This window comes from Marmota monax, unplaced genomic scaffold (assembly GCF_021218885.2).
Source record: "Marmota monax isolate L192 unplaced genomic scaffold, Marmota_monax_Labrador192_F-V1.1 WCK01_AAM20220418_F8-fsc00133, whole genome shotgun sequence".
NCBI lineage: Eukaryota > Metazoa > Chordata > Mammalia > Rodentia > Sciuridae > Marmota > Marmota monax.
The window spans coordinates 2,363,676-2,379,830 of record NW_026694821.1 but is presented as its reverse complement, the minus strand read 5'-3'; the positions used below and the strand labels follow the sequence as shown (position 1 = coordinate 2,379,830).

At 42.7% G+C, this 16,155-nt stretch overlaps 1 protein-coding gene across 3 annotated transcripts; it reads right to left on the bottom strand.

Moving 5' to 3' along the window:
* Nucleotides 1-5,353: 5,353 nt before the first annotated feature.
* Prr15 (proline rich 15) lies at nucleotides 5,354-8,993 on the bottom strand. Of its 3 annotated transcripts, none has more exons than XM_046426084.2 (2): nucleotides 8,392-8,993; nucleotides 5,354-6,509 (listed from the first exon to the last, which is right to left on the bottom strand). In XM_046426084.2, exon 2 carries the CDS (start codon nucleotides 6,373-6,375, stop codon nucleotides 5,995-5,997), a length of 381 nt encoding a protein of 126 aa, XP_046282040.1. In that variant the 5' UTR covers nucleotides 6,376-6,509; nucleotides 8,392-8,993; the 3' UTR covers nucleotides 5,354-5,994. The 3 variants fall into 3 exon arrangements, with proteins under 3 accessions (XP_046282040.1, XP_046282041.1, XP_046282039.1); XM_046426085.2 differs by having other exon boundaries at nucleotides 8,753-8,993; XM_046426083.2 differs by having other exon boundaries at nucleotides 8,315-8,992.
* Nucleotides 8,994-16,155: the final 7,162 nt, after the last annotated feature.

Below are 16,155 nucleotides of genomic sequence, written 5' to 3'. Positions count from 1 at the left end.
AGAGAAAAAAAAGAAGGTGGCCCTTCTAAGATCTACTAGCCAAAGGATCAATGGATCCTTGTTAACCAGGAGTTCATGAAGGTGCACAAGGAATGAGCATTGCCCCTTGAATTTCCCTGAGCTTCATACTCAAAAGGGCAGGGAAATGTGTGACCATATCCATACAATATGGTTATTGGTGGTAGGTAAACAGGTTTGAATGTATTCCAGTTAAGCCATTGGCAATGCCAGGAGAAGGGAGGCTTGTGACAGTTAAATGGTCTCTAGTAAGCTTTCTGTCACTGTGACAAAATACCTGAGATAATTGACTTAAAGGAGGAAAGGTTTATTTTGGCTTATGGTTTCAGTCCTTGATTGCTTAGCCCTGTTGCTTTTAGAACTGTGGCAAAACAGAATATCATAGTAGGAAATTTGTGGCAGTAGAGGTTCCTCATCTCATGGTGGCTGGGAAACACAGAGAAAGAAATAGGAATGGGCTGGGGTCCCAAGAGCCCCTTTAAAGACATGCTCCCTAATGACCTTCCTTTCACTAGGCCTCACTTTCTAAAAGTTCCATCACCTCCCAGAAGGTTGAGGACCAAGCCTTCAACACGTGGGCCTCTGGGGGAAATTCAAGCTCCAAACTGCAGCAAATGGGAAGAAACTCTTGGGTCCTGAAGGCTGATTGGGGGTTTTCTGGGCAGGGGGTGGGGATAGAATATGCCAAACAGAGTCAACAGAATAGACAGAAGTCTGCAGACCTGATAGGCAAAACCCACTCTGGGGGAAGTGTCAATCATATTGAATGGCTGGCATGGATGCTTGGCCTTATCCTGTAGGATTTTAGACAGAGGATAAACAAGAGTAAAGAAATGGGTGTGGCCAGGCCCCTGTGCTTTAAAGAGATGCATTTCTCACCTAGGATGGCATCAAAGGGAAAGAAAAAATTGAGTTTAAACAAGAATACACAATCAGGTTTTGGATTTTCCAAGAACTAATTAACTAATTATAAGAAGCAAACAAAATAATAGTTATATATATATATATATATATATATATATATATATATATATATTTTTTTTTTTTTTTTTCAGTCCTGAGGATCCAGCTAGATCTTGCACATGTTAGGAACTTGCTCTCCCAGTCAGCTACAACCTGAGCCCCAAAGCACACTTTTTTCAATGTTAAGACACTATAATAAGAAGTCATTGCTGTGATTTTGTTCTGAACATGATTTGAGGGGGCTCAATGTTCCTATACAGCAGGATTACCTCAATTGCTGGGTCAAACGACGGCATGATGGTGGCAGTATCTGTATCATAGTGTATATTTCTTGGCCTTCCCTCCTGCCTTCCACAGCTGGAGCCTTCGGTTTTAAAGTAAGCAATGAGCACTGTTGGAGTTAACTTTTACAACCAGTTGCTTAAAATAGCAGCATACTAAAAGAGAGCTCTAGTGTTGGAATATAAACTCCATCTCTCTATTTTATAGACTAAGCAAACGCTCCAAGAGCAAATCAGAGAGGGGACTAGAATAGGTGTCTTATGTAACTGCAGGCTTTTTCCGCTACCAGCCTCGGAGGGTGAGAATCAATAATTATGTTTATCGACTGACTGTTAGAAAGAAATGTATAATTCAGGGTGCTTGTAACTCAGAGGAAATCCCTTAAAAAAAAAAAGCACAGGAGGCTTCATATTGGTCTCAACCCTCTACTCAACAAGCAGGTCAATCTACTCAGGAGTAGAGAGCTTCAACTTCTTCAAACTGACTCTTTCATGGTTTGGGGCCAGAAATTTTTATCTCCTGGGTAAACAGTGTGTCCCACACCCCAGAGATAAAGACACTCCACTCTGGATCTTATTGCATGAGGTTATGCTAACAACTCTGACATGATGATTATGAGCTTATCATTTCAGCTATAGAACAATTCAACCAAATTCCTTGCTTTGCATATTTGTAAGATTGCTTATATTCTGCCATCAGTTGGTAACAGTTTCCAGCTGTTACCCCTTCTATTCATTCTATTCAAATGTTTGACCATCCTCTGCTGAGGTAAGTCCTGTGTAGTTTCCTGACATTCCATCTTTTAGTGGTAATCTTGGTTCACCATGAAGGCTAAGTATCCCATGTTCCAAATCTGCAGAGCCATCTTTTTACAAAGAGGTTGGTGAAATGCTCGTGGTGCCTACAGCAGGCTGGGGAGGGCCCCTGGGCCTCCTGGTACTTCATCTTCCACTTCCCTGAACCTCAGAAAAATGCATGCATAGAGGTAAGGTGAGATCAGGGCCAGGGAGTACAGAGAACAGGTGAGAAAAACTGTGCTGCACTGTGACAGCTAGATTATTTATGACAAAATTTGACTTGGGTATTATACTTGTTCTAGTCTGGTTTCAGACCAGTTTCTAGTCTAGGTTAGTCTAGGTTCAGCCTCGTATTACTGGATGTCTCTTCTGTTGACATACCAATGTATGATACTCATCTCACTTTTTACTTGATGTGGAGATAAACTTGAAGCCAGGCACGGTGGAGCATGCCTGTAATCCCAGTGGCTCAGGAAGCTGAGACAAGGAGGATCGTGAGTTCAAAGCCAGCCTCAGCAAAAGCGAGGTGCTGAACAACTGAGTGAGACCCTGTCTTTGAATAAAATACAAAACAGGGCTGGGGATGTAGTTCAGTGGTCGATGCCTGTGAGTTCAATCCCTGGTACTCACCTACCTGCCAAAAAAAAAATTAAATAAATAAATAAACTTGAATTTATTCCAAGAAAGAATCCCCTAAATTTTTGTACATCTAAAATAAACTCCAGTAATAAAATCAACTTCTAGGGAAATTAATATTCGTTCTCTTTTTTCATAAAAGGTCTCTGTGATCCCTGGATATGAGTTTCCATTCACTTATTCCTTTCTGGTTTGCCTTTTATTTGAAATCCTTCTTGCTCATTTATTATCCTTTATTTATTTTGAGTTATCCAAATGTTCTTCTCTGCATCTCAAGAAAATAATTGTTTTTGACAAAGTTTTAGCCAATGCTTATTAGGTTTATATTTCCCATCTAAGTCTGACATTGCTGAATTCACATAATGTTTAAAAAAAATCCAGATGTTAATACTGAACAGGACCATCCTAACTGCATATGCAAGATTGAGTTTGCATTCTTGAAATGCAAGTCCTAATGGGATGAACAACCTAAATACAAACACAAAGGGACATTCAGGTGCACTGTAATATGAGTCACTGCTCAGCCACTAACTTTACAAGCAGAGTCAATGAGGCAAAAAGTACCCTGTGTATATAATTATCATGGTTATAAGAGTATTTGGCAAATAGACCACTGGATTTTTGTCCCTTTTTTTATATCATTTGGAAGCATAGCCTTGAAATCCCTCTAATGTTTTCCAAATCTGTGAGTAAAATTTCATTTGTAAATGGGTTTAAAGAAAATAAAATTCTCTACACTAATGAATTCTGATTTTAACTCAGCCACATTTTCTTTTTACGTACTATAAATTATCTCAAAGTTTAAAAGCTTTAAGAATTTATAATCATTATGAGAATGGAATTAATTGTCTGTAAAGCACATAAATCCCCTGCAAGACACTTATTCAAGTTATATTATCTTTTTATCCCACCAATTTCTCTTGGTTTCCCACTTCACTGAATTGGGATTAAATCAGTGTATTCTTCCCACTGCATAATTTAGGACTGTTTTAAAACGATGTAATTACAAACCTCAATGGCAGATTGTGAATTGCATTCACTGTCATAACTTCCATTAGCATGGTTTTCTTTCAGAGCAGTGGGGTAAAGATGTCATGTTAATAAGTTCCACTATTCTGTGTCTGCCATTGGATACCTGCAGCAACTGGAGACTTGGATGGGATCCAAAACTAGACACGGAAGCTGGGAAAATGCCAATGTTTTGTGGATTTAGAGGAATTTTGAAGAAAAAAAAATTTAAACAATAAAATTGTAGATTAAAGAGTTAGTGTAAGATTTTAAATCAGACAATTGCAGACTTCATTTTATACAAAGGTACTGTACTAATCTATTGGCCTTCCTGAAGAGGGAGAGAACATTTTGGATAGTTACCTACTCTAATTTTCAATGGAACAAAATTAAAATACCTTATCAAGGTTTTCCAGATCCTTATTTGACATCTGCTGCCTTCTCTCCCTGCCCACAATCCCCTCCTTCACCAACTGCTTGTCTACTGCAAGTTCTAATTCATCAGAATCTCAGGGCAATAGACCAATTTAAAATTAATGTAAAGTCTTCCTCATCCAGAAATTCCACCTAGAGGTGAATTTGGCCACATACATTTGGGTTCTGAATGTACAATAATAAAAAAAAGTCGTTATGCTTAAGAAACACACAGACACAAAACCACCACAAAACAAAACACTCCCACATGCTTTTTCTTTTAATATAAGGTATTTATAATCTCCAGGTAAACAATTTCCTCCAGAGTTAAGTTCTTTGGTATGTGTAAACTCTCATATCAAATGGTTAACTTTATTATTCTGCTGGTACTGAATATTGAGTCATTGATTTAAATTTCTTTTAGCAATCCTCATCAAATTTCTTTGTTAAATTCCCTAGAACAATCAACATGTTTAGCTATTTCATAAATTATTAATTGGACAGAAACAAAATCCAGCTTCCCTATATATACAAAGTGAGCAGCTGGTCATTGTCTAAAACGACAAAAACTTGATCAATGTAATTTCTTTGGTATGCATTTCTGGGTGTTTAAAAATGAACCAAATTGTAGTGGGAAAAGATCTTGGTGCTTCTTAACAACTAAAATAACTGTCCTGTAATTTGCTGAAAGAAAGTCCTATTCATTTACCCTTCTTCTTGAAGTTCATAATAAAAGCAAACCTGCAGATTTTAATAAGAATATTTAGGTTGATAGATCTAAAGACTTTGAAATTAGATAAAGACAGACTTTAAAGAAATAAGCTTTAGAAGGGAAAGGATTGGGGCGGGGGCGGGAAGCAGCTTTGCACAAATGAATGAATTTAGTCCATTTGTTTAAACACTTTCAGAAAATTGTTGGTAAGGTAACAGTGAATACTGAAAAGGATATATTTGGATTTACTCTATGAAAATGCACTGAAGTAAAAGGAGAATTGAGGAATAATGAACTGATACCTCCCTTCCTTGAATGTGGTTAGTAAATTGGAATATCTGGCTAACTGGTTCCAGTTCAGATGTTGCTAGTTTCTGGAAAAGTTCTCTTCCCTGCAGCTTTCCTTCAGTAGCTGCTATGTTGTGTGGCAAATGATTAACTCTGTCACCCCGGACTTTGCATGCCTGCTTTTAAGTATGATGAATTTCTGTCTTGGAATGGAAAAAAAAATACAGAAGTCACCTTAAGTCTTACAGTGCAACAATTTTAATAATCCACACTAAAATATGCTGTTCGGTTTTGTAGTTCTATTTTTGAAGCAATACTGCCTCACTTTGAAATGTTTCTACTTACTGCTTCTTCCCTCCCCACCCCTTCACTTAAGGTGTAAGTCTATGGAAGTATCCCTGAAGTGCATTTCTCAGGCATTAAAAACAGCACTGAGATCTGATGTTCCCGAGAAAGTCTTCAGAATCTTCAATAAGTGCAGCCTTCCTCATTTGAGGGCTGCAGAGTTCAAGTTCAGCTACTTTCTCTGAAAGAAGGCCCGCTCCGTCACTCTCACTCCCATAGATGACAAGAACAAGGGCAAATGCCCCAAAACAGCTCCTTGGGGAAAAAATAATAATTATGCCAACTTCTTCAGAGGCATGTATCTTCTCTTACCACAAATAAATACTTAATGCATCTTTGAGTCATGAAATATTGAGAACTCAATTGACACTTCAATTTCCAGAAAAATAAAATCTTGGAGGCCTCGGGTGAATATTATGAATATGGTGGGGTGAGACACCAAATAGGGGGCTGGGTCAGAATTCTCAGGTATGGAACTGGGTTCTGGGATTATTGTGGGAAAAGAGACAAGCCTTAGAGTGCTCACTCCAGCTATTGCTTGTCCTCCTGGGCATCATCAGGGAAGTCCGCCTCCTCTGGGGACCTGTCTCCCTCTGGAAGCAGCGTGGCACGCACTTTCCTCTTCTCCTTAAAGCGGCCAGATCTCGAGATCTTCAAATTGCGGCGGCTGTTGCCAGATTTCTCCCCACACAATTTGTCTGGCTTGGGGGACTCGCTGGCGCCCGCAAGGACATTGGGGTGCTGGTTCTCTTGGGAGCTGCTAGTCCATTCTGGGCTGGGCGGGTTGGGCTCCTCCGGGTCTGGCTGGGCCAGAGGCTGCGCCCCCACCGTGGCTTCCTTGCTTTTCTTCTTGCTGTTGGTTAGCGATTTCCACCAGGGCCCAGAGCTGCCGGTGCCACCGCTGTCGGCCATGGTCCGCCAGCCGGGGACTGGGGCGCCCCTCGTGGGGAAGGGCTTCAACTGCAGCGGCCCTCACTCCCGAAGGTCTCTCCCCACCTCTTTCCCAGGCTTCTATGCGGGCTGCGGGATGGGAGCCAAGGCAATCCCTACACAAAAATGGGTAAGAAAACACAACTTGGTTAATGGGTTGGTCTAAGTCATGAATGCCCCCAATTTCCTTTCTTCTCCTGCACTCCACCTGGCACCCGGCGAGATCTGAGCTCCCCAAGTTCGGAGCCACGTGGCCCCCATGAGGCACCGCCGCCGCACCCCCTACAGTGCCGGCGGACTACTGACCTCCAGGGCGCCACTACCAGATCTCTGGGCAGATCCTTGAGCTCTGGCCTCAACCTTTGTCTCCTGGGAGAGCTCAGTGGTTACCATGTGAAGGGCACCCGGGCACATCCAGCTATCTGGATCAAGCCGGCTCCAGAGGGAAAATGTCCTGTCCTGTCCACACTGTCTGACTGTAGATGGACGCCCATAAACGATCCACCTTGGCTAGAATGACCTCTCTTCCTAGGAGCACCTGGGAGGAGGACGCTCGGAACCAAGAGTAGGAGGCTAGAGTTGAATAATGAGCTTTAGACCACGATCAAATAGACCCAAATTTCCCCCAAAGGATTTCCCCTAGACACTCGCAATCCAGGATCTTTTTCGATGTGATATTACGGGGAATTTATACCCAGTAAGGAAAAGGGACAAGCTCATACTGTTTTTTTGTTCTGCTTCTTTTAAACTCAGCTTTTAACCGCTTCTGCCTTGTGACTTTCAGAGAAGCACGTCTAGACTAACTTCCCGTGAAAACTCTTCCTTTTATTCCCCAGTGACCAATGTAGCGTTTTCACAAAGGTCGCTCCTGCCTACAGCTGTGATGAGGTCAAGAGGCAAACGTCCTTTCCCCCTTTTCCTTTAGTGCTGTATCAATTATGCACCAAGTTGTCTGTCTGTACTATCAACTCATCTTGGAGAATTTTAGTTAGGAATTAAAGGTTTCTGTTCTTTTTCTTGCGCAATTCCATCCTCCAAAGGAGAGAGCGCTCAACTACGAACTCCAAAACGATTTTCTTTTTCTCCAGGCTTTTAATAGCCCCTCTGCGGAGCAAAAAGGCTGCTTATTAACACTTAGGTGTTAATATTGGAAGCTCAAATTCTCTACCCACTTTCTGTTACACTGTCTATCCAGCACTACTACCATGAATGCGTGGGATTCGCTTGAGCTGCGGCTCATTTCCAGGTTTCTGCTCCGCTAGGTCTCAGCCCACGCTCCCAGCACTCGCACTCTAGGGATTTGCCAGTGAGCAGGAGAGAAACTTCAGCAGTGTTTGTTTTTAGTAGTTCTCCTCCCGGAACTACAGGGAGAGGAAGTCCCAAAGCCTGTGGAAGGCGATCCAGCGGCCTTGGATGCTCCCCCAAACCATGGCACCAGCTTCTCCCCAGGATGCCCCCAGGGCACACTTGGGCTGGGACTTTGAAAACAATAAGAAAAAACGGCCAAAAGTTCCTTCGGTACAAAAGGCACCCACGCCCTCAAGCACAATTGGCAGTAGGGTCTGCAAACATCCCACTCTCTACAACTTTGCAGATCAGAAAAGTACCCCCTCCTTCAGGTTATTTACTAATGGTGGTGGTGGGCGGTCCCGGTGCAGCTTGCTGTCCTCCACACTTTATTCTACAGAATTTCCAGAACTATAAACTTTGTGTGCACGAAAGGCATTGTGTAAATTGTGCAAGGAAAAAAACTGCAAATTACTCAAAGGTCTGAAGAGTGCAGTTCTTGAACTCTCTCAGCTCACAACTTCCCTTTCGGTTCCAAGAGGTGAGGGACTAGGCGGCGCGGGGCAGCACCCCAGGGTGATACCGCGCCTCCCGGTTCTATCTGGGCGGACGCAGAACCACCCCGGTAGCTCACCTGCTTGGTTCCAGGACACCGCGGGCCCGCTCAGCACTCACGACAGAGAGCACTAAGGGGACACGCTCGGGGGGTACCTGAAGTTGGGGCGTGGTGTCCCTTCGCGTGGTCTTGTAGGGATTCCGTTGCTGGAAACCGAACCAAACAATCCCTGCAGCGAAGCTTAACTAAGTGCTGCTGCTGGTCTCTGGCACCTCCAACTTCTGAGCAGTGCGGAGGCAGCTCCGGGCTCAGTCGGTCCGAGGAACTGTGGGATTCTTTGCCCCAGGTGAAGAACCCAGCAGCCTCGCCTGATTCAGTAGCTTTACATTCTAAGGCAAGTCCCTCTTCCCGGATAGAACCGCTCGGGAAGCGCCCAGAGGTGGGACCCCAGCTGCTCGCTCTGGCGCATTAAGCCTTCCTACGCTTTGGTAGGAAAGCGAAAAGACATCTGCCCACCTGCTGGTTATTCGCCAAGTGATTGGAGAAACCAGAACCCAGCGGCAGCGGGAGGGGGGAAAAACAGGAGGCGGTCACCGCTGCCACAGGTGCAGGTAGGCACTTCGCGTTCCCTCCCTTCAGGGGACGAGATTGGATCTGGTCGCAGACGTGGCGCCACCCTTGTGGAGTCTGATTGGAGAAAAGCTGTGCTGCGTCGCTTGCTGGACCCACTCCTACTTGGTAATAAATGGTGGAGGCTTGAGAACAGGAGACCGAGACTGGAGGTGGGCTCTTCTGAATAAATGCTGCGACAGCTCTCCCTTTGCCCCTACCCAGATTTCTACCCCGCCTATGTCCACCGCTCCCTGGGTCCGGGAATCCCAAGTTTTGTGACTCACAGGGGGCTGATTCACACTTGGGCAAAATGTTGGGGAATTTCAGGCGCCCTTAGTTAAAAGGCTATAACATTATTAACCAGCTTGCTGTTGAGAATCGGGTGCTGTTCCAAGCACTCATTTATGTCTCACACGTACCTAGGAGGTAGGTTCTATTATTATCCTCATTTGCGCAAGGAAACCCCAGCATGCGAAGGTTAAAAGGTTGCTCAGAGTTGCCCGCTGATGCGTGGTGGAGCCGGCTAGGAACCCACGAAGTGCTTTGGCTCCTGGTCACGTATGAACGCTTTTTGTTAGTTTAACAGAAGGTATTGACATAGGACATTTTTGCCAATAAAAGCAGAGATTCAGCTTGCTTCTTGCAGGATGCTCTCCCTTTTCCAAGACCTGTTTTGATGTTCCTGTGCTCATATACATGCAAGCATAACTCCTCTGAAGGACTGGGTATGGAGCAACTGAAGGATGACTATCTTTGTTCTGAGCACTTTCTGCAATACAAAAGTAGTGAAAGACGTAATGCCTAACTCAAGTAATTTGCAGTCTAGGTATAGACGTTTTTATAGAAATAACCCTTCCAGGGCTGGGGTTGTAGCTCAGTGGTAGAGTCTTTGCCTAGCACATGTAAGGGACCTGGTTCGATCCTCAGCACCACATATAAATAAAGGTATTGTGTCCATCTACAACTAAAAATATTTTTTTTAAAGAGAGAAAAGAAATAGCCCTTGCTTATAGTGAAGACATTTAAATGGAGACATGAAGCTAGGAGAAATGAACTGTGGTAGGGAAGAGTGAGCATTTGCAGAAGGCTCGAGGCATGAGGATTCTTGAGGGGCAGAGAGCAGGCAAGTGTGATCTGAGTGCTAAGAAAGCTGGGAGATGAGGCTTGAAAGCTGAGTGTGATCAGACCATTCAGATCAATACCCACTAAAGAGGGGGCCACATTATGAGATTTGCATGAACGCATCATGGTAGTTGGGTGTAAAGAGCAAATGGAGCAGGCAGAGATGGGGCTACAGGGAGCCCAGTTAGGAACTGTTGGTAGTTCATGTGTGATGGCTGCGAGACAGTGGTGGCAGTAGGGGGTGAACAGAGTTAGATGGCTGCAAAGAGCTATTGGAGGTACAATAAATAGAACACGATTTCATTTGATTTATACAAAAGAGGAGATTGAGTTTAACTAGAGGCTGAAAAAGAGAGATTTTCATAATTTTCCTTGTATAGTAATGGCCCATGGGGCGGTAAGGAAGACTTAAGGAAATGCTTCCTAAATAGGGGCAGAGAGAAAAACATCTTTTGCTACATGCTTGATTCTTGCATTTAATCACAGTGTTAGTATGTAATCTCTGGGTGTTGCAGCAGCCTTATTGCAATAGTGAAGCGTATTGCAACAGGGAGGCCACAGGCATATGAATAAAAGACAATATGCTACCCATGAGGGCATGGGAATGTGGAAAGTATCTTGGTCCTAGATAATGACAGAAAGCCCCTGAAAGAACCCTGGAACCACTTACCTCCAGATTACTATTTCAGTGAGATAATACCTATCTCTATGATTTAACCACAGATGGAACAAAATTTTCAATTAGTTGCAGCCAAACATATTCCTACTTGATACAGACTATTATAGTTACAGGAAAACATGCTAATGTTCAAAAAAAAAAAAAAGAGGAAAAGTAATGTCACTTTATTGGGGACCAATCTGAAAATGTCTTCACAAGAGATGGAGGATTTAGTGAAATGTTTACTAGAGGACAAGATTTTAGAGGCAGGGAAAGCATCTGTGAAATAGGGCACTTTCATCAAAAAGGTGTGGATATTAGGGAAGGAGGAGGTAAAAGAAAGCAAGCAGAGCGGGTATAAATGAGCTGGGAGCAAAGTCCAAAGGATGAGCATCATCAGACTGTAGAGGCATTGTAGCAATTGGGTTTTTTGTTTGTTTGTCTTGTGTGTATGTTTTTAGTACCAGGGATTGAACCCAGTGTTGCTTAACCACTGAGCCATAGCCCCAGCTCTTTTTATATTTTATTTAGAGACAAGTTCTTGCTGAGTTTCTCAGGGTCTTGCTAAATTGCTGAGGCTGGCTCTGAATTCATGATCCTCCTGCCTCAGCCTCCTGAGCTACTGAGATTACGTGTGTGCCACCATACCTGGCTTGGACCTTTTTTAATTTATAAAATTTTTCATAACCTCCCTATACCAAAATATAAACATACACACAGGCACGCACAAACACACACACAGGCACAGAGTTAAAGATACAGTTATCATTTTCTGGCTACAGATCCAGGAGTCACGCTGCCGATTCTAGAAGGAGCGCTTGGTCTGTTCCTACCGTTCTGTGTTGCTCAGACATCAAAAAGGGAAGATGTAAAGTTGACTGATCTATCCAATTAATAGTAGGCAACTCCTAATGTTACAGTATTTAAATATGCTCATACTGGACATGGCTTACATTTGTTAATATTTTTGTCTTGTCCTCTTTGCTTTTCAAAAATGTGTTGCTGATTTGAATATGGAAGACTTTTTTTCTGTTTTAAAATTAAATCGCAGCTTTCTCAGGTAAGTGAATAAATGAATACCCTCAAAGATAACAGCAAATTCTTAGAAGGTAAACATTGGTTACTAGGCATTAAAATCAGAAATTTCTAGACATCAGCCCTGGTTTTTGCTCTCCTAGCAAACCTGGCATTGCCTGAGAGGCTGGGAAATTACTTATATGACTTTGAAGCCTGTGTAGTGGGAATGGGCAAAGTTTTATAAACTTTTAGACAGTGGGCACTGCAGCCAAGCATGAAATTGGGATCCACTTGTTATAGCATCTCATCTAGTCCTCTGCTGGGTTCACAAACTATAGTCACAAAGTGCTGCTGATCATTTCAGTTGTGCACATTGAGCACGTGCCCTAAGCACTTGCAGAGGGCTGTGCAGTCTCTCTGCACAATCCAGTCCACACCAGCTGATTTTTCCTGCTGGCATACCCTTTGTCCCTTTGGTTCTGTGGCCCCTTTGACTAAGTCACAGGTTTGGAAGTTATCAGCCTCTTGGTTCACACTTCACCAAATAGCCATCCAGTTTCTTTGTGAAGAGTGCTGGTGACAAGGACCTCGCTACCTCCCCAGGCAGCCATTCTGTAGGAGAGCAGTGGTGTGTCTCTGCTGGAGCCTCTTCATGCAGCACACTCTGTGGCCCTGCTTCCCTCTCCTTGGATCCCGTCCTCCCGGTCAGCCCAGGTCTCAGACATGTCGTCTGTAATCGCTGCAGATCAAACATTTCTCACTCTGACCCACTGCCGTCTGGCATCTGCCCACCACTTCCACTAAGGTGGCTTCTGTAAGTTCCCGGATTTTGAGGCCATTTATCAGTCTTCATCCTTTCCACCCCTCTGCACCATCAGGGCTGTGGACAACTCCTTAAAGCATTCCCTATTCTGAATTTCCTTCTTTTCCACCCTGGCTGCTCCTTCCGATTTCCTTGCCAGCTCCTCCTCTTCTTTCCCATTGATGTTACCAATATAAGCTGATGTTTTCGAGCTGTTATCTTGAGGTGGATATCACGATGGGTGCTTTCTGTGCATTGTTTTGTTCACAATGTGACTACTAGCTGCTCTAAGTGCCGTGACACTCAGTGCAAAACAACCCAGGGTGGGGCAGAGCCAGGAAAAAGCTGTGGCAACCTGAACCAGACCTTGAGCTTACAAAGACTTCGTGACGTTAGATTTCTTGAGGCTCAAGTCCTGAGTCTTTTTCTGATCATCTTTGCTGTGCTCCAGGGACCACTTACATGAGGGTGACTCTCAGAATTTGTATTTTTAGCTCAGGCTTCACCTCTGAATTCCAGACCTGAGTGTTTACACAGTTCCTTGATATTTCTGCACATGGAACTAAACAAGTGTAAAATACAACCTGCCAACCTCATCTCCTATACCCGTTGCTGCCTTTATTGCAGAATCCTCTGAGCGAGGGGCTCTGCAACTATGCAGGGGTGCAAACCAGAAACCAAGGTGTCTGTCTCGGTCCCTTTAGGCTGTTATAACAGAATATCACTGACTCAGTGGTTTATAAACAACATGAATTTATTTCTTACAGTTCCAGAAGCTGGGAGGTCCAAGAGCAGGTGCCACTAGGTTCATAGATGGTGTCTTCCTGGTTCATAGATGGTGTCTTCTTGCCAAGTCTCTGTGGATGCCACCTGTGAAGCTACTGCAGTGGTGAAGCTACTTGAGTGGTCTTTTACTTGAGCCATGGGGGACTTAGGTCTCCCCTTGGGAATGATCTTGGCATTCCTTTGTGTAGACTTCCCAAGGCGTGAGATCTCTGCCCTCACTCAACTAATGGGACAGTTCTCGTAACTCTGGAGTTGGGCGTAACTCATTAGGAACTAGACACCCCACCCGCTACCTTATTTGGCAAAGAACATTCCATGGAAAACCTTTGACATTCTCCCATATAAATAAAGCAAACATGGGCTCTCATGCTCTCTTTCCAGTGTCGAAGAGCCATTCCATCCCTGCATGATCATCTCCCAAAGGCCCTACCCCCAGATACCACTGTGTTGTGGATTAGGTTTCAACATATGGATTTGGGTGAACATAGCAGTGTCCTTCTCAGTTTCTTCCTCTGCTCACTCTCGTATTCAGTATGTCTCAAAGGCCATCAGTGGTATGTCCTAAATGTCTCTTGTTCCCACCCACAATCAGCCATGTTCACTGTTCTCCACAATCTAAACTGTCATCATCTCCCAATCAGAACTGCAAAAGCAACCTAAGTGGACACCCTCTATCCACTCCTGCCCTGCTTTAGCCTATACCCAGAGTGTTCACTGGACAACTTCTTCCCTGCTTGCAACTTAGAATAGTGTCCTCTTGTGCTTGGGATGAACAACTGGCATGACCCACCAGGCCCACATGATGTCATTCTGCATGGTCTACACAATATAATAATAAGAATGATTATTACTATTTTGGATACCAGGATTGAACTCAGGGGCACTCAACCACTGAGCCATATCCTCAGCTCTAATTTGTATTTTCTTTAGAGACAAGGTCTCACTGAGTTACTTAGCGCCTCGCTGTTGCAGAGGTTGGTTTTGAACTTGAGATCCTCCTGCCTCAGCCTCCCGAGCCTCTGGGATTACAGGCATGCGCTCCTGGACCTGGCTACACATCCTAATTCATTAGTTCCACCTCATTCCTCTTGATTCCACCAATCTCTGCCCCCCAGCCACATCCAACTCTGTTACCCTCAATGAAATCTTTTTTATTTTTTTCCCACTCTCTGCACCCCCAACCAAGCTATGTTATACTTTCATGGTATAATTATTAAATTAAGATTGTTTTATCTAATTAGTGGTTTGCTTTTATTTATTTTCACTCTTAGTTCTTCTCACTTCTCATACTTTCTATCTGGGAACATGTCTCTCTGAAATACATCCTTTAGATTTTCCTTGAGTAATAACCTGCTGGTAGTAAGTTTTTGATGCTTTGTCTGATATTTTGTCCCACTTCTGGTAAGATGTCTTTGTGTGTATAGAATTTTAGGTTGGCAGTTATTTTCTTTCATTCCTTTCAGTATATATTATTCCACTATTTTCTAGTTATTCTCTTTCTGTTGAGATGTTAACTGTCAACCTGTCCTCTCTTTAGAAGGTAATTTGTCTTTAAAAATAAAAAAAAAAAAACTCTGATTCTATTTAGATTTATCTTTTTGCCTAGGGGTTTCTTCGGTATCACCGTAATGTGTGTCCATGTGGGTTTCTTTTTATTTTTAGAGTGTTTGGGATTGTTGCTTTTAGAAAAATTTCAGTCACTGTCTTCTCATATATTATCTGTGCCTCAGTCTCCCTTCTTTCTAGAATTGCAATTAAACATTTGATGCATTTTCTTAGTGTGTCCTACCAAGCTTCTTAACTTACCTTATATTTCCCAGTTTTTACCCAGTGTGATTAATTCTAGGTAATTTCTTTTGATCTATATGGCAATTCATTAATGCTTTCTTTTGTTATTTCTAAAACAGTGATTCTCTCCCTTAACATTTTGAAAGTTTTCTTCTAAATGTTCTGTCTAGTTTTATTTCAAATATTTAGTTCACAATCATTTTTCTATTCCTTGAAGATATTTTAAACTTGTGTTTTCTTCTTTAAACATAACATAGTTATTTTTTTCTTTCTTCTTAAATTTATTTCTTACATGACAATAGTGGAGTGCATTATGGCATTAGAGCAGATAACATAGTTATTTTATATTTTCTATGTGATAATTTAAAACTTGAGAAGTCTTTAAAGGTCTCTTTCTTTTCTTCTTCTGCTAGTTCCCACTCATAGGGTCCTATTTCTTGGTGTTCTTGAATACCATTGTGTATTTCTTATTTTCCCCAAAAGAATTATTTATGAGGAAAACTTAAGCCCTTCAACAAAATTGAATTAATTTATAAAGATCTTTCAAGAGTTTAGGGGAACAGCCAGACAGAAGTACTTTACTTTTATGTTTGAGGGTTTGGTTTTTTTGTTTTGTTTTGTGTTTTGGATGATGAAAGCAACAGGACACATTGTCTCATGGTCACCGCCTCCCAGGGACAAGTCCTCTCTACCCCGGGTCTTTTCTGTGCCGAACTATAACTTAGCTTTCCGTGTAGACCCACAGAGAGATGAACATACAGTACTTCTGCTCATGGGGAAGTCATCATGCCCCTTGGGGACCTTGACTCAGCGAGGGCAGAATTTTCAATTAATCCCTGTATTGTGGGTGAGTCCTGGGCTTAAAATTCTTTCCCTTTTGCTCCAGGAGGCTAGCAAAATGCATTTTTTTTTCTGTATTCAATTGTTTCAGGAGATTTATCCAAATAATCTAGTCTTCCATTGACAAAAATGAGCATGTTTTAATTATATTGAAGTTGGTTTGCTTGGTGTTTGGGCTTCCTTATTTATTTATCATCTGACTTCACTAGAAAATAAGTTCCATTTTTGTGTAATGATCACCTATTTTATCTGATGACACTTCCTATGTACCAGATACAATTTCATAGTAAGTTG

Excerpts from the sequence above, each read along its gene's own strand:
- Prr15 (XM_046426084.2), bottom strand. The coding sequence starts at position 6,375 with ATGGCCGACAGCGGTGGCACCGGCAGCTCTGGGCCCTGGTGGAAATCG.